Source organism: Podarcis tiliguerta (assembly GCF_965153285.1).
Source record: "Podarcis tiliguerta genome assembly, chromosome: 13".
In the NCBI taxonomy this organism is placed as follows: Eukaryota; Metazoa; Chordata; class Lepidosauria; order Squamata; family Lacertidae; genus Podarcis; species Podarcis tiliguerta.
In genome coordinates this window covers 36007579-36024999 of record NC_139546.1, presented here as the reverse complement: position 1 = coordinate 36024999, position 17421 = coordinate 36007579, and the positions used below count along the sequence as shown (strand labels likewise).

The 17421-nt window shown below is 46.8% G+C and overlaps 1 protein-coding gene across 2 annotated transcripts; it reads right to left on the bottom strand.

Moving 5' to 3' along the window:
• Nucleotides 1–31: 31 nt before the first annotated feature.
• On the bottom strand, nt 32–17397 carry TMC4 (transmembrane channel like 4). 2 transcript variants are annotated; one of them, XM_083409380.1, is made up of 17 exons: nt 16711–17397; nt 15920–16135; nt 14622–14856; nt 13233–13381; nt 12737–12898; nt 11710–11795; nt 11476–11621; nt 11234–11381; nt 9502–9675; nt 8184–8347; nt 7304–7430; nt 6851–6948; nt 4547–4733; nt 4232–4362; nt 2813–2968; nt 2182–2260; nt 32–829 (listed from the first exon to the last, which is right to left on the bottom strand). In XM_083409380.1, the coding sequence occupies exons 2-17, from the start codon at nt 15966–15968 to the stop codon at nt 776–778; spliced, it is 2145 nt and encodes a 714-aa protein (XP_083265506.1). In that variant the 5' UTR covers nt 15969–16135; nt 16711–17397; the 3' UTR covers nt 32–775. The 2 variants fall into 2 exon arrangements, with proteins under 2 accessions (XP_083265506.1, XP_083265507.1); XM_083409381.1 differs by lacking the exons at nt 14622–14856; nt 15920–16135; nt 16711–17397 and adding an exon at nt 14154–14580.
• Nucleotides 17398–17421: the final 24 nt, after the last annotated feature.

The following is a 17421-nucleotide window of genomic DNA, read 5'->3' as shown; positions in this document are numbered from 1 at the left end:
CTCCTTTCTTAGTGGGCTGTCACCCAATTAAGAAATTGCATAAAATTTTATTGAATATGCATAACATTTACATATATTGAAACATTATTCCGGGGGGGGGGCACATATTTTTTAGCTATTAGGAACACAGGAAGCTGCCTTCTTCCAAGTTAGTCTAGTGAGTCTGTGCTGACTGAACTGTAGCTTTTCAGGTAGGGTTGCCCTATGTCCAACAACTTTGCCAACTTTCCCGTCCAAATTTTCACTGCTTGAAATATGGCAACCCTATTTCCAGGATTTAAGGCAAGACCACACCATCAATCCATCTACCCAGTAATGTCTACACTGTCTGTCAGTTGCTTTCCATGTTTTAAGACCAGGCTCTTCCCCAGTCCTACCCAGAGATGTCGGGGATTGAACCTCAGATATTTTGCATGCAAAGCAGGTGCTCTACCACTGAGCTATGGTTCTCTGGTTCATTGCAGGACTGAAGTCTAATTCCCAACAGGTGTTTGTTTCTTGTTTCAGTTACATATCTAGCAGCATTTCACTTCAAAGCTGGGTCAAGGATCTGTGTACATGGGACCATTCTGGAACCCATAAAACATATCAATACATTTGTCGTAGAGCAAAATTGGTCAGAGACCTGTCTATGAAGAATGGTGAAAAAGCCAGGGGATCCAGCATTGAAGAACAGAGCTGATGGAATCTGCAGAATCAATACTGCCAAAATCAGTGATATCCTAACATTCTTTCTGATGAGAAGAAGAGATCTCTCATTATGCATCCATTTGCTTCACTGGCTCAGCTCAGAGATCTGTTTCACCAGGAAAAGTTTGTCCTGACCCTCCTGAAGGACAGAAAGAGAAAATTAAAAACAATGGCATTTATCTCATCATCTCTCCTATACTGCACTGAGTGAAGGAGCCCATATAATCACTAACATTTTTCAGCATTTAATCTTCCTTTTTAATAATAAAAAAATGAGATCTGCATTTCTTCTAAGAAGGAGAAGAAATAAAATTCGTCCCTCAACTTTGGAAATGATGGTGAGAGGATGCTACTAAGTTTCCTTTCCCCTCTCCCTCCATTTTGGATGGAGTTCACCTACCACAATTTCTCTCTCTCGCCCCCATCTCTCCCCCCCCCCCTCAAACACAACCAGGATAGTGATGGGACGGACATCTTTAAAGAAACTGCTGAATAGCAAGTTAGATTATTCTAGCATCACACTGGTTATTGTGGCTGGCAGCAGAGGTTTCCTCCTGATACTGGCAGAAGATAGTAAGTTGAGTCCTAAAAGCATACACCTCAAGTGTCAAAAGCCAGGGTAAGTGTGTGCGGTGGCCTGGGGAAGAGACGTGAGGACCAGAGAGAGGCTTGAAGGGCTGCATTTGACAGATATTTTTTCACCTCTGATCTATGCATGTGTAAACTTTATGCAAAGCAGTGTCTTCTCTTTGACGGATGCTTAAGTGGCCGTTGTATTCCCAGTCCTACTATCGATGAAGCCAGAGACTGAATCTCTCCCACTGAACTTTTTTGGTGGCCACTGATAACAGAATTAACAGAGAGGAAATTATCTCAGTTTCCAAAACATTTATCAATGTGTGCACCACACTGTTAATCTCTTCCTCCTCTGAGTCTGCCAATTTGAACCTGTCAGTGCTGGATTTGCCCCTTGTATACAACGCCTGGAGGAAATTTTATATCGCCAATTCTTAATTGGCTTCCAGGTTGATCCGCACAGGAAGTGACAGTGGAACTCATAGCAGATAAACATCTATATATTACACACCAGGTAGCCAAATTTGCACTGGCAGCCAAGAAGCTCCGTTCCAGCTACGTGAATGCACTCCAATCTTAAATTTTTATGTTGTAAATTTCTTTTGATGCTGTAAACTGCTACAGGTTACATTTTATGATTTTAGATGAAAGTTTCCTTTTATTCTCTGTCGTCCATTGTAAAGGCCTTTGGATATATAGAATAAAATTGATTGAGAGTGGATTGCACTACCCACCCATTCTTTAATTGTGACCCTTGTCAGATGTGGACAATGTGGGATCCTCCAGATATTTGTTGGACTACAACTCCCATCATCCCTCACCATTAACTATGCTGGATGGGGAAGGTGGGAGTTGCAGTCCAAACCACCTGAAAGGCATCACACTGGCTATCCCAACCTGTTAGGAACCACTTACCAAACGGAGCTGCCATTTAAGGCCTTTGACCACAGAGCTGTAGGAGTCAGCCAGTGCCTTGAGGAAGAACATGAGGATGCTAGGAAGGTTTAAAAAGAAAAAAGACAGATGAGAGGAGACAGGTGGCAATGGCACTGCAGTTCCCCTGAGACTATACAGGTGAAAGACAGCACACAATGGTCTCTGCTATCAGGGCACCATTGCGCTGTGAGGCGGCTTCCTCCATATCCCAAAAAGAAGAACAGCAAGGAGGGGATCAACCAGAGAAGGATCAACCATAGAGAGCTTGCTTCCCCACACAGCAAAAGAACCCCAAAGAACTTTGTAACTTAAAACTAGCACCTGTGTTTGGTTTTTTCACCTCCTCCCTCCCAATTTTATTTCCTTTTGTGCTGTGCTCTTTAGACTGTAAACCTGAGGAGAGGGGCCATCTTACTAGTGATCATTGTAAACTGCCATGCTGAGTGTCTTTTGCACCTTAACAATGGGGTAAAAAGAATTTAAATAAATCAGTGTTTTCCATTCCACAAGACGGACTCTGGACTCAGAAGACCTCTCTCTTTTACTCCTCAAATCCATACCTGAACCTTACCCCACTAGCATCCCATTCCGATACCCAGCTCCTTCTCACCTCAATAGCAGGAACAAGGGCACAGCAAACGCTATGGAGCCCACATATCCAAAGAAGTCCCGGGCAGTGCGGGGTAACTCAGAGATAGCACTGCTGACAGTGTTCCACATAGTGGGCTCCCCCCGGAATGGACCACAGGCCTTCGAAGGAGGCAAACTGGAGGAGAGAGAGAGCAGGGATAAAGTGGAAGAATGGGCAGCGGCAGGTGTGAAGGGCAACTTCAAGGTTAACACAAATGAAAAGCATCAAAAGCTACCATGAAAATATTGCCAGCTTCTGCAGGGCCAGTTGTCTGTTGAAACAGCTACAAGGATAACGACGACCTCCAGCAAGGTGAGGTTGGAAAAGGCTCACTCATTTGTCTCCTCTTTGGGTAGGCTGGATGGCCATCTGTCATGTATGATCTACTTGAGATTCCTGCATTGCAGGGGTTGGACTAGATGACCCCCCGGGGTCCCTTCCAACTCTATGATTCCATTATCCTATGCAAATTGCACTACTTAACTGTCCAACCAAGGCCTTTAACAAAGAGACTGACTGATTCAGCAGGTTCCCTCTCATAGATTCTAAGACCACAGACATAAGATTTGAAAGGACCCCATGGGTATCATCCATACTGACCCTCCAAACCCATAACAAGATCTTGGGGGGGGGGGATGGGAAACTTCAGATCTAACAGCAAAGGGATCCTTGCTCAGTTACTTCTCTCACTCAGATGAGGGAGCAGTATAAAATTGTCTTTTACAGAGCCGGGCCATTTGTCCTTCTAGCTCAGAACTGCCTACTCAGACTGACACCAAGCTGTCCAAGATCAGGTGTGGAGAACATTTGGCCCTCCAGATAGTGGAGGACAACATCATTGCTGGCCTTTGGCTAACTTTGCTGGGGCTGCTGGGAGTTGTAGTTCAGGAATATCTGGAGGGCAACAGGTTCTTCACCCCTGCTTTAGATGAACAGAGTTCTTCCCATCGCAAAATAATTTTTAAATTGGTGTTTCCAGGCATGATGAGCACATTCTCCAACACTGAGCTGCAGACCCTACCAAGCCAACTGCGTTAATGGTTTCCAAACTCTCTACTTAGCCCTCCATTCTTTATGGAGCAGCCAGTCATGTAGGCTCTTAATTCTCTAATTCTGTCGTCATGTCCTTCATTGCAAGGACCTTGGTCATTGACTACCCATGTGCATATCTTGTAAGCCACATAGTGTTGGTTTTTCACTATACTTTGGCCAGCCCTTCTGGGTTTCCCTTTTTCAGAGGCGGGGGCAAGCAGTTTTGCACAAAGGAGCGCATTAAGTCTCCACAGTCAGATTTAAGACACAAGATGTGCCAGCAGCGAACAACAATTGTGGCTGCAAATGGCTCTATTACAGCTATTGGGAGGCGGTTGGGTTCAGAGGGGGTGCCTTTATACTTACACAAACATGCTGTAGAGGGCAGGGACACAGGAAATAGCCAGACCCAAAAGCAAAACCAACAGGAAGAAGAAGTTGGAGCTGGAGGCACGAAACGTCCGTTCGGCCGGACGACAATTGGCATAGAGGGTTAGCTGGAAGGAAGATGGAAAAAAATGTAAAAGAGCTCAGGAGACCCTCCCACTGTGATCCTTGAAGGCCTGACCAGATGGCGCACTGAACTAAGTGTGCCACTTAGAACATGTCCCAGAATCCTTTGCAACTAAGGTTGCCCAGTTCATAGCCAGAGAACATTCATAACTTTTAAATAAGGGTCACCTTTTTCAAGTAGAAGACTACAATATACTTGATGGTATTGAGTACAGGCAGCAGGGGGCAGAAAAGAACCCCCGTCCAGCACAGGGTCTGCCCATACACCAGGTCCAGGACATTGCCAGGCACCACAAACTCCTGCTGCCCCCAGAATTTCAGCAAGCGGCAGGTAGGGAAGGCAGTCACCAGCAACCTAGAAGGCAAAGAAAAGAAGCTGAAGGCAGGCATGGATCCCACAGGCGGCATCTGACACCTGCAGCCCAGCCACAAATACGTGCTCTTCTGTTCCTCCAGTCATTCATTCCATTTATACTACAGATTTCTTCCGGGAAGCTCAAAGTGGCAAATAATGGTCCACCCCACACCTCCTTTTATTCTTGCCGCAACCCTGTGAAGTAGGTCTGGCTAAGTCCAAGTGTTCTTCAACCTTGGGTCTCTCAGATGTTGTTGGACAACAACACCCATCATCCACAGTAAGTATAGCCCATGGTCAGGGATGACAGCAGTTGAAGTCTAGCAATATTTGGGAACCTAAGGTTGAAGAAAACTGGGAAAGGGCTGTATCCAGTGTTAGTCCTACTCAGAGGAGACCCATTGAAACTAATGAGCATGAATAACTTAATTCGTTTCAGTGGGCCTACTCTTGAGTAGAACTTAAGTTGAAGATAACAAGCTGTGTGATTGGCCCAAGGCCACTGAGATTCATGGCCATGGTAGGATAGGAATCTAGGTCTTCCTAGGTCTACCTAGCAGGTAGAACATCCTACCTGCTACACCACTGGTGCCCAGGACTCTGTTGCTATCATAGGAACCAACTCCTAGGGGCCAAGTTCCCTCTGAGCACCCTAAAAAAAAACATTTGAGGGGGCTGAGCTCCCGCAAAGTTAATGGGCACTGCCATTCAAATGATGTATGCACACAGAGTATTGTGATCGCGAGGTGAGCCTCCCAAATATTTTATTCAAGTTGGCACCCTTGGTTGCTATACACTCAGCTAGGCTTGCATCTTCCCAAGGGTGGTGGTGGTGAATGGTTTTATTATATAGTATGCTAATTATTCTGAAATGTATACAAGTTTTAAACAGCACTGGCGGGTACAGGAACTGAGGCAGGGATGCATGCTAGGAAAACGCCATTTTCATACAAAATACTAAAAATGCTTTTGAGCCTTTCTTGCTTCAGATTTTCGGAGCCTGAGTGAATGAGATTAGTGTGGGATAGAAGGGCCTAAACATCAGCATAACAGATGTGGGGAGTGGGAAGAAGAAACAAAAACAAACCAACATTATTGTTTGTATTTTAATTACTCTGTGTGGAAAATCACGCCATCCTAAACACATGTGTTCAAAAGGCAAGTCCCTCTGGGTTCTGCAGGGCTTACTCCCAGTAAGGGTATAGGACTGCAGCCAAAGTAATTTATTACATGACACAAACAAAGGGATGACATCGAGTCTGATGGTGCATTCTGACTCCTGCCTTGGGATGTAGCAGACTTTATTATTGCTAGTTTTATTTCAACAGAGCTCTATCTCATAATTTAAACATGAAAAGAAAATAATAATGAGGGGAAATCAGTAATGGAAGCTCCCCCACTTCTCCCCTTATAATTAGGAAGCAATTAAAAAGCTGTCATCGGGCAATGTTATTACCATGCTCAATAGGAAAGTGGGGGTAAGGAGGAAGTTGCTCCTTAAAGCCACAGTAACCCTTAAGAGCTTCAATAGCATTTTGTTAGAACATAGAACAGGTTGGTGCTGTAACTGCATTTTAAATGAAAGAAAGTCAGAGAAAGCAGGTTTGAAGAAAGATAGGAGAACAACACAAAAGCAATGGAATACAGTCAGAGGGCAACAATGTTGACTTGATTCCACAGAGTGAATCCACTGGATTCAAGTGAGGAAATAACAGACAGTATGGGAATTCTTGGTGTGGAAACAATCCGTTCTCAGCTGGCAGGCCAAACTAAACACATAGGAAGGAAGGAAGGAAGGAAGGAAGGAAGGAAGGAAGGAAGGAAGGAAGGACACAAAAGCTGTCCCCCACTATAAGCCCCACCACCAAATTAAACAAATCTCCGAACCAAGTGATTTAATTCTGGCCATGTTATTATACCAATGCTGTGTGGGAAAGCACATCAGATGGGGAGGCGCTTGTTCCACTGGGGCTGGTTGTAGTGGGGGTTTTTTAGCATATGGTCCATGGTGTGTCAATTGTATTTTATAAACATTGGGAGTCGTTTTGAGGACTCTAGTCAAAGGGTGGGATATAAGAAAGCAAGTAAACCTAACATGGGGGGTATCAAACACTTACTTTCTTGGAAACTCCACAAACAGCATGACAAGCAGCATGACAAGCAAGTCAAAGATCATCAGCCGGTACATTTCCTGCCCCACAGAGGTCTCCCAGCACTGGAAGGACAGGAGGGAAAACACTCAGTATTTTTATCTTATTTTATAACTATCTATTTCCCCTCTGCTCCATTCAAAGAGCCCCACAATTTCTCTCCCATATACAGTAATTGAGGAATCATAGTTGAGAGCAGCCCTTTCTCTAAGCTACCTAAACTTTCATATCATGGTTCCTGATCCCTACCCTGCTGGACAAAATTCTGCCCCCGCAAGGGAAGGGCCACCTCTTCCAGTTGCCAGCTGAATTCTAGCTCCTCTTAGGGAACTAAGGCATCCCGATTTCTAGCCCACTCATTCTCCACCCAGAGAACTCAGGAGTCTTGGCTCCAAACCTCTTGTCTCCCTCTAACCTCACCGGATGGAGATGATTGTTATAGCCACATTTCTGACACTCAGGGTTCTGTGGATCTCCACCACAGGTGATCTGGCTCCAGAGAGAAATGAGAAGAACCACCAGGCTTGCAAGACGGAGGAAGACGCTCCTATCAGACAGAAAGATTGATATGTAGGTTTGCCAACTGACCATGGAAAATGGTGGGTGGGTGGGGCAGAGATGGCCTGTTCCTGGTCTTCTAAAGTTCAAGTCCCTGGCAAATCTAGGTAAAGCTACAAGAGCTCCATCAGAAACCCTGGAGAGCTGCTGCCAGTCTGTGTAGACAGCACTGAGCTAGATGGACCCATGGTCAGACAGTATGATGCACTTTTGTTATGTTCCAGCTCTGTTGGCCCTTGCTGCCTGCAGCTGAATGAGTCTGATGCAAAATGAGAGCATGAACTGACCGTAGGCCCCACTCAGGGCCTAGTCCCAGGCCCCTGAAGCCAACCCAGCCCTCAACTAGTGCCTGACTTCACTAGCCAGGCATGATCCCTGGGCTATGATGGTACAGTTCCTGCAAAGAGAATTCAGGAACTGCAGGAAGCAATGGCTGACAATGGAGATCTCACAGAAACATTGTAAATGGCACCAATTCTGCGACTTACTTAGCATGATTGTTAATCTGGCCCTGGCTATGATTCAGAACAGAGCTGAAAATAATTCAGGGGCTACTGTGATCCAGACAGGCTCCCTACTGTTCACTAAGGGGAACTGATGGCCTTGGCTTCCACCCTATAGCCTGCGCAGCATGATGCTCAATCCAGTCCTGTCCGTCACTCAGAGGTGGAAGCTACAGGTGCCTCTGCAAGAGGAGGCTGGTGTGTCCCAGGCACTCCCAAGGACTCAGCACTTCCTGTACCTGAGAAGCGTGATTTTGATTTGGAAGCTGAGCGGGTATTTCTCTAGCTGAACAATGATCTCAAAGATCATTGGGACAATGAGGTTGGCAGCTGTGATGACAACCGACGGGAGATAAGCCACCAGAAGCTCCAGGACAAATTGGCCTTTGACTTGGGAGTCTGTCTGCAGAATGAGAGAGAAAGAGAGAGGTTAATCTGGGGGCAAGAAGGCTGCAGTGAGAAATGGAGCAAGGTTTGTATCTGCCTTCTCCAAGAGTGAGAAACCGGGCTTCATACATGCAGAACTTCAGCAGGCAGGTGGTGAGGCACCGATGGGCAAAGCTATGCTGGCTGAATTTCTGCCTGCTGTGCAGGTGTTAAAGACACAGCCATTGCAAGCAGAATCTCAGTCCATCTCCCCCCCCCCCCCCCAGTACTTGGACTGTTCATCTAGACAATGGGAAGGCTAGTGTTGAGAATAGCTGTCAACCGTCCCTTATTTGGCGAGAAACTCCCTTATCCCAGCGCCATGTCCCGCTGCTGTCCCTCATTGATGATGTCCCTTAAATTTACAGGGTTTCAAAGGAAGCAGCTCCTCTCCCTCCCTCCCTGCCAGCCAGGGAGGAGGGAGGCTCCAACTGTGTTGCTTGGCTGTGTTGCTCACCCAATAAGGAGCCTAAGAACAACTGGGGGGTGGAGCTTGCATGACTTGTGCCCGGCCACGTTGCCTGGGGACTCGACTTTGCTCAGCGCTTCCCAGCAGAGAGGGGACGGTGGTTTTCTTTGCTGCATCCCCTTTGCCGGGTTGCTGCGCTGTGGGAACCACCACTTGAGGCTTCGTTTGGCTGCTGGCTAGGCTTTCTTGCCTTTGGCTCAGAGGGGCTCAGAAATTGAACATACCTGTGCCTGGAAAATCCCTTATTTTGGCTGCTGGTTCCTTATTTTTAAGGCTGCTAGTCCCTTATTTTCAAATCTGTAAGTTGACAGCTATGGTGTTGAGTCAACCCAGGAATATCACCCACATGCCTCAGCTTAAGAACATAAGAAGAGCCTGCTGGGCCAGTTCAATGGCCCACCTAGTCCAGCATCTTGTTCTCACAGTAGCCCATGGGAAAGTAGCAAGCAGGACTTGAGCACAAGAGTGTCTTCCTGCCTATGGTTTAAAGCAACGAGTATCCAGAAGCATTTCTGCTTCTGACATGGCGACAAAGCATGGCCATAATGGCTAATAGCCATCAATAGCCTCTCCTCCATTAATTTGCTTAATCATCTTTTAGAGGCATCCAAGTTAGTGACCATCACTGCCTCCTGCGTGTGAAGTGAGAGCCGTTTCCTTACCCCTCCCAGAAGTGACTGGGAATATGTCGCTGCCAGGTAGATGCAGTAGAAAGATCCTCCTAGCAGACCCACAACCAGAATATTGAGCACCCCACGGAGGACATAGAGGCTGGTGCGCTGTGCCGTGGTCATCTCTGCCTGGCGCCTGCGAACTGCCTCCTCTTCTAGATCCATCTGGAAATGGGGAGGAAGAGGTGAAAAAGAGACCCTTGAGCACCCTAGGGTGTGGGTGGGGCAGGGATAAGCAGTGTGCATCTCCTGTGAGATTGTTCCTATCCAAATCTTCATTTGTTCTGGATATTAGTTAACTCCAGGGACACACACACACACAAAAAAAGCCATCAAAGTGCTTGTTCTATGTGCTGCTAGCAAGTCTTGTCAAAAGCTGAAATGCAATTAGCAGCTTTCAGCTGTCCCACCTTGCAGCACAGGGCGGGGGGGAAAGCAGGCTGAAATCCAATAAAGCCAGATGCAGATGAAGAAGATGCCTCTGTTGAATTTCTTCCTGCCATTCAACTGCTAAAAAGCAGTGCTTCGATGGGGAGTTAAGAAGGCAAATGTACTTAACATTGCCACCTTTTTGGTGAAGCTCTGGTAGCTTTTAACCAACAGCAAACTAGGCAGAAATTTCAACAAGCATAGTGTGCAGCATGCAAAGTAGAACTGGGTAGAAAACTACACCTGTTGAATTTCACCCTCTTGACAGAGCTGTTGAAAAGCACTGGAGCTTGAGGGGATGTGGGGTGGGAGATGGCAACCCTAGCTGCCATTTTTAGTGACCAAATTACTGTAGTACTGGAGTTATTTTGCCTAACAAAGTTGGTGGCTACTTACCAGCTTTGTTAGGCAAATAACCCCAGAAGGAACAATTGATGTTTCATCAGCTCAAGTGACTCTGGCAGGAATCTCTCTCCAGTTGTCTGGGGAGGCACCCATTAGACCAGGAATGAGGAGCTTTTGGCCCTCCAGATGTCATTGGACCCCAGTTCCCGTCAGCCTTGGCCACTGTTCATGCTGGCTAGGGCTGACAGGAGTTGGAATCCAACAAATCAGAGGTGGTGGCACAGGTTCCCTCAAGTAGACTTCAGGAAAGGTGACAAATCTCTAGGTGAGGGTAGCAGGCAGAGAACAGTTTGTCACTGGAATTAGGAAGAGATAGGATCAAGCTACGTGTGACGTGGGAATTCTGGGAGATGAGCTTTGGGTTTCCTCCCGTTAGGGCTGGAGCAAAGCAGGTGAGGGAGGATCTAAGCCAAAGGAGGAGAAAATCTAATTAAGCCCACCAGGTTCCCCATTTGGCCCACCAGGCCTTTTCAGCCAAGCCACACCTACTTGCCCTATGTCTGACATCATGTGTGACATCACGGTGATGTCAGGTGACTGACAGATGGGTGCTGCTGCTCACCTGTCAAAGTTGGTCCACAGTGGGTGGAGGAGATAATGATCTATCCCAGGCATAGGCAAACTTGGCCCTCCAGATGTTTTGGGACTACAACTCCCATCATCCCTGACCACTGGTCCTGTTAGCTAGGGACGATGGGAGTTGCAGTCCCAAAACATCTGGAGGGCTGAGTTTGCCTATGCCTGATCTATCCTGACGGCCAGATCCAGTTCCCCATCCTTGTTTACATCTTTGCCTGAGGCCATGAGTAGACCTTGTACTAGAAATCAAATCCTAAGTGCCAACTAGCAAGCCTCGAGCTCTTTTTCTGGCTTGCCTGCTTTGTCTTACCCGCAGTTCGTAGCGAATACTGTTGTGCTTTAACTGCGCCGCCTTGCGCTCCACCAGGCCAAAATCCCAACCGGCAAAGACCTTGTTGCTGTAGGATCCGAGGGAAGCATCTTCACTAACCAGGCTACGTTTGAGGCAATAGACTGATCTATGGAAGGTGGGTAGGAGAGAAAGAAGAAGGTGATTCCTGGAGCTGGAGCTCTGTCTGGCGTGTGTGGAAGATGACTTGAAGTTGCCCTCACCTCCGTACAATCCACATCAGGGAGAAGTGGAGGTAGAAGAGTGCTGTCAGTACATACGCCAGAGGGCAGTTGTATGAGAAGCCGACAAAATCGACAGCTGAATTTTGGTAGTAGCCGTAGAAGAGGTAGGTGAGCTCCATGAAACTCTGTCAGGGAGAGAAATGAACACCAAGTCTGAAAATGGGTCACTGCTGCAGCCTTCCACAGTTTCTTCTTGGGGATACAGCCTCTCACCTTGCCTGACAGAAGGTCCATTACGTAGGAAAAAAAGCTGACCAAGCCTCTGGGTGTGGGGTTGTAAGCCAGACAAGCTTCATTCACTGAAAGTGAAGAAAGAAGAGATCATTGTCCCTGTTCCATTGCCACAGAATCAAGGAGTCCTGAAGCCTATTACACTCTAGCCTGTTAGACCCTGTTAATCTCTTGGTGAACCCAAGAGTCCTGGGATCCGATAAGGTGGAAAGGGAGATACTTTGATCTGCTTTAAGAATAGGGCTGTACGTTCCGTGGATTTGGTAGATAGGTGCAATATCTCGCATATATTCCTGGGGACGGAGGATCTGGAGAAGCTCAGCTTCAAACTTTTAGAAATAAGTGCCTAGCCCTTAGTGTCACAGAGATGTTTCCATACTTTCTTACTACCCCTCTTCCTCTATGTCATCACCGTAACACATGCACACACAACAGATGTCTGCTTCCATTATTTCAGATCTAAATCAGAAAAACTCAATAAATCATGGAGAACAAGGTAACTATGTGGAAACATAATTAATGTTTGCATAATATATTTTTGAATGCAAAAACAAGGTCTCTTTGTTACAGAGTTTAAGGGGTGAGTTGTTTTATTTGAGTGCAACATAACGCATTCCTGCCTAGGGGCTCAAAAAGAAAATAACAAGACCAGGACCAAAGTATCTGAGCTTGTGGTACCCCTTTTCTAATAAAATTAGTTTCCTTCCCTTCTACAGAACTGGTTCCTGGAGTCTGTGATTCAACCCTCTTAGCTCCATTCCCCTTCCCAGTGGGGTGTAATTTAAAAAGCATGACAGGCTTAGAAATACACCAGGTCACACACCACAGAAATGCTGTGATGGAGAAGCTACACCTGTTTAACTTCTGCCTCCTACACAGCTGTCCAAGGCACAGGAGTCCTGTTCGAAGAGAAATGTCATGCCTCAATAAACCTTGGAAGCCCAGCTCCTGCTGAAGAGTTAAATAACTCCTTACCTTAATCAGGATCCCTCCTTACTCAATGGCTTACCTAAACTGCTGTTCTGGTGACTTGTCCGATTGAGTGACAAGGCTTCAAAGGCCGCATTTGGAGCAATCACAAACCCCGCCACCAGCAGGGAGGCAACAAAATTCATCAAGACCAAAAAACGGAGAAAGTTAAAGTAGGACTGGATCCCTGTTCCAAACTGGCCTGTGCGGAGAGAAGATGACAAGTCGGAAAGGTAAAGAGGGAAAGGATTTGCTGAACAAACAACCGAATTGGAATACAAAGAGGGGAGGTGTGGGGAAGCCCGAGAAACAAGCAAATGTAAGATATGCTCTGAAAGATGGAATTGTTTTTAATTGTTTTTATTTTATTTATTTATTTTTATTTTATTTTTTTGTTTTTTCTGTTATTTTGTGAAAATCTTAATAAAATATTATATATATAAAAAAGAAGATGACAAGTCGGAGCCCATGAAACACAAAACATGTCCTACTCTGTCCCCCTCACCACTAAACATTTAAGAGCCCCTTCCCCATACCTCCAATGTGGCGAAGCGTGCTCCTCCACATCTCTCCATAGGCGACTGCTGAGCTCGCTTGGCTCCTCACACGGCGGAGTGTCCTCCGCTTCCACACATGCCAGAGCTCCCAACCGCTCAGCCTGCTGGCTGCTTGCTCCTGAAGAACTCTTGAAAAGGGGTGGAGGATCAGGGAGGAGGAAAAGAGCCCAGGTGGCTTATTGGGAACCTCAGAGCGTTGACATGAACTAATACAGCACCATATCTCAAAACGCTATAAAACGCTGCCCCTCAGCTTCTCTACATGTGAATTAATTTTCCACGCAAATGTGTCACGGAGGCCACATCCACACAGCAAATGGCTTCTCCTAAAGACCCTGGGATCTGTAGTTTCCTCCACAGAGCACTTCCCAACATTTCCCAGTAAACAAAGTGCAGTTCGCAGTTATTTGGAGAAAGCCGTGTGCTTCACATGGATGTGGCTGTGACCTATAGATTAAGCATTAGTTGCTGTGTAGTACCCTCCCCTTGCAGTGTGCAAGCGGGTGGCACTGTGGGTAAAAGCCTCAGCGCCTAGGACTTGCCGATCGAAAGGTCGGCGGTTCAAATCCCCGCGGCGGGGTGCGCTCCCGTTGTTCGGTTCCAGCGCCTGCCAACCTAGCAGTTCGAAAGCACTCCCGGGTGCAAGTAGATAAATAGGGACCGCTTACTAGCGGGAAGGTAAACGGCGTTTCCGTGTGCGGCTCTGGCTTGCCAGAGCAGCGATGTCACGCTGGCCACGTGACCCGGAAGTGTCTCTGGACAGCGCTGGCCCCCGGCCTCTTGAGTGAGATGGGCGCACAACCCTAGAGTCTGTCAAGACTGGCCCGTACGGGCAGGGGTACCTTTACCTTTACCTTTACCCTCCCCTTGCAACCTGTGTCCCTCCCCAACTGGGCACACCTGTCTTTTAGAAGAAATTCATCAAACACTTATTCTCTTCCCCAGATGTTCTTGCTTCCCTTTTCTCTGCCCCATGAGAATGTTTGGAAAACCTGGGGTCTTCTTTTTCTGTCAGGGGCTGTATACAGGTGGTGGGGAAGGGCCAGAGAAAAAAGGTTTGGTCAGAACCACAGGTGGGCAGGGCCATCTCCTTTTTTCCTCCCTCTTTTTCTGTCACCCCCATTTGATATTCAGGGTGCTGGGAATTGTAGCTGTGAGGGGGTAGACTACAGTTCCCATGATTCTTTGGGGAGGGGAATGTGCTTTAAATGTTATGGTGTGTATGCAGATAAGGTCAACATCTACATTAAATTAAGCTGAGGGTTGCATGTGCCCTCGGGCCACAGGTTGCCCAAGCCTGCAGCACCTTGGGTTTTCTGAGTATCAGTCCTCACCCCCTTCTCAAGGACCCAGGCGTCCTGGCACTACCTGAGCTTCCGTTTCTCCTCAAGGCAGAGGGGCAGCTCTTTCAGTGGCTTGCTGTCTTCCTCTTCCTCCCCTCCTACAAATTCCGGGACAAGTTCCTGAGGGTCAACCTCAGGTTCGGATGCCCCCTCCCAAGCGGCTCCCCAGGCCGCTGCCTTGTTGCCACGGAAACGCAGTGTCTGGTTGCTTGGCAGCTGGAGATAGAGAGATGGCGGGCCATGGCGACCCCAGCTGGACCCTGGAGAGAGGAAGCAGAATAAGACGGGAGGCATTCATGGCTCAGGAAGCAGCAGCCCATTTTCAATGCACCCTGCACCAGATATCAATGCATGCATATAGAAAAATCCAACATACTATCTAGGCGCCATTGGTAGGCAAACTAAGGCCCGGGGGCCGGATCCGGCCCAATTGCCTTCTAAATCTGGCCCGTGGATGGCCTGGGAATCAGCGTATTTTTACATGAGTAGAATGTCTTCTTTTATTTAAAATGCATCTCTGAGTTACTTGTGGGGCCTGCCTGGTGTTTTTACATGAGAAGAATATGTGCTTTTATTTAAAATGCATCTCTGGGTTATTTGTGGGGCATAGGTATTTATTCACCCCCCCCCCAAAAAAAAATATATAGTCCGGCCCCCCACAAGGTCTGAGGGACCTACTGAAAAAGTTTGCTGACCCCTTCTAGGCCACACTGACATCATACATGTAAAACATTACGGCACCACTTTAAACAGTCATGGCTTCCTCAAAGAATTCTGGGAACTGTTAAGGGTGCTGAGAATTGTTCAGAGACCTCCTTATTCCCCTCCCATGGCTACAGTTCCCATTTCCCTGTGAAGGAGGATTGTTAAGCCACTCTGGGAATTGTAGCTCTGGGGCTGTTATTATTACCATTACATGCCCTTCACTAGAAGGCTCCAGATTCTATCTATATGCTCGCTGTCACGTTCCACAGCATCTCTCCTTAAGAGGGCCTCATATGTTTATACTATCCCCTTCCTGAAAAGTCGATTATAGTGAACCAGAGGTTCCCCAACTGCTGATGAGTTTTCCTCAGAAGTCTTTTTTTTTTTAAAGTGGCCCGGCAAACAGAAGCTGATTCCATTCTCTCGCTTTCAGATATGCTTTTAATTAAATCGCATTCCAACCCCTTCCAGGATTCCGTTTGCAGAAGCACACAGTGCTTCCAAATCAGGCGGTGACAGTGGTAGAGTAACAACAGATTTCAAAAGCTAGAGGATTTTTGCGACCAATCAGTCCCAGATCAAACCAGCAATCTGTAGGGGGAAAAGACCACCACATACCTGCTTTGTATTCTCTCCTCTCATAACTGCTTTCCTGGCCATCGCCCATGGCTGCAGGTTGTATTTCTCTAGTTTCTGTTCAGTGCACTTTACTCTTGCCAGTAGAAGGAACAAGGAACAAGGAACTAAGACAAGGCTGGGCATGGATTAATGATTTCTCCGGACGGCTTGTCCCATGAACAAAGGCAGTAACTTGGCAACAAACAGACCTGAAGCCTAGAAGCAGTAGCAGTGGGAAAGAGATGTTTATCTTTACTACAAGACCTTTTTAAAGTGGTACAGTTGCCTCTGGAATAGTGTGTGTATGTTGACCCTTTGGAAACACTTTTTAAAAAATTTGATCAAAATAGAAATCAGGCCATTTGAGGTGCTATGCAGCTTCGACCCTGGGTGTACCACTCAACAAGTTGACAAGCATGTGTTGGTAACAAATCTGTTTGCTGTTTTGTCACATTCACACATGACACACTTGAGTGTGTATATACAGTGGTACCTCGGGTTACATAGGCTTCAGGTTACACACTCTGCTAACCCACAAATAGTGCTTCAGGTTAAGAACTTTGCTTCAGGATAAGAACAGAAATCGGGCTCCGGTGGCATGGCGGCAGCAGGAGGCCCCATTAGCTAAAGTGGTGCTTCAGGTTAAGAACAGTTTCAGGTTAAGAATGGACCTCCGGAACGAATTAAGTACTTAACCTGAGGTACCACTGTACTCTTTAAGATATCTTAAAGGCTTATGTCTAATCAAATAATGTGTGCAGCCGCTTTCGGTCTTTTAATAGTAAAGTCACCAGAAGGGTCCTTTAAAACAGCACACGGATCCACATGGCATCATCGTCTGACATGGAAAAGGTGAAGCTGCAGAGGCTTCTGATACTGATAGAAGTTTGTGGGGATTTGGTTGAACAGTAAGACTTGCGACGAGCCGATTTGAACTGGAAAGGCGAAACAGCAAAGGATTCTGGGATTACTGCTGCTTATGCATATAAAAAGGGAGATCTGGCTGCAGCGAAGTCTGGACCATTAGAGCAAATGGGGCACTGCTATACCATCTTCAGTCTGCCCTCAGCCCCACCTGCCTGCCTTCTTACTTACAGCCCAGTACAGGGGATAGTATTGTCTGCCAGCTTCCTCCTCCTTAGTCTCAGTGTTAACTGTTGTAGAAGTCATAGAATTGTAAAGTTGGAAGGCACATCAAGGGTCATCTAGTCCAACCCCCTGCAATGCAGGGATCTCAAAAGCATCCATAACAGGGAAGAAAAACAAGAAACACACTGGCAGACACTGGTTCCCTGGCTCTGCCTACCACTTGGGCTCCTTGCCTTGCATCCTACCAGTCACAAACGGGCATCAGCCATCACTGGACCCGAGATAGCAGCAGGAAATCAGAGTTGCTTTATATGTCCAGGGAAGGATTCTTGCAGTTAATAGAAGTCCACTTTCAAATTACATGTGGCAATTATTTCTATGCTGGGAACTGCTGAAATCCAATTATTTGCAAT

Excerpts from the sequence above, each read along its gene's own strand:
- TMC4 (XM_083409380.1), bottom strand. The coding sequence starts at position 15,968 with ATGGGCGATGGCCAGGAAAGCAGTTATGAGAGGAGAGAATACAAAGCA. Across the intron at positions 11,622-11,709 it reads TGGACCTTCTGTCAGGCAAG|AGTTTCATGGAGCTCACCTA; the intron begins GTGAGAGGCTGT and ends TCTCCCTGACAG. Across the intron at positions 830-2,181 it reads TTAAATGGCAGCTCCGTTTG|GAGGGTCAGGACAAACTTTT; the intron begins GTAAGTGGTTCC and ends TCTGTCCTTCAG.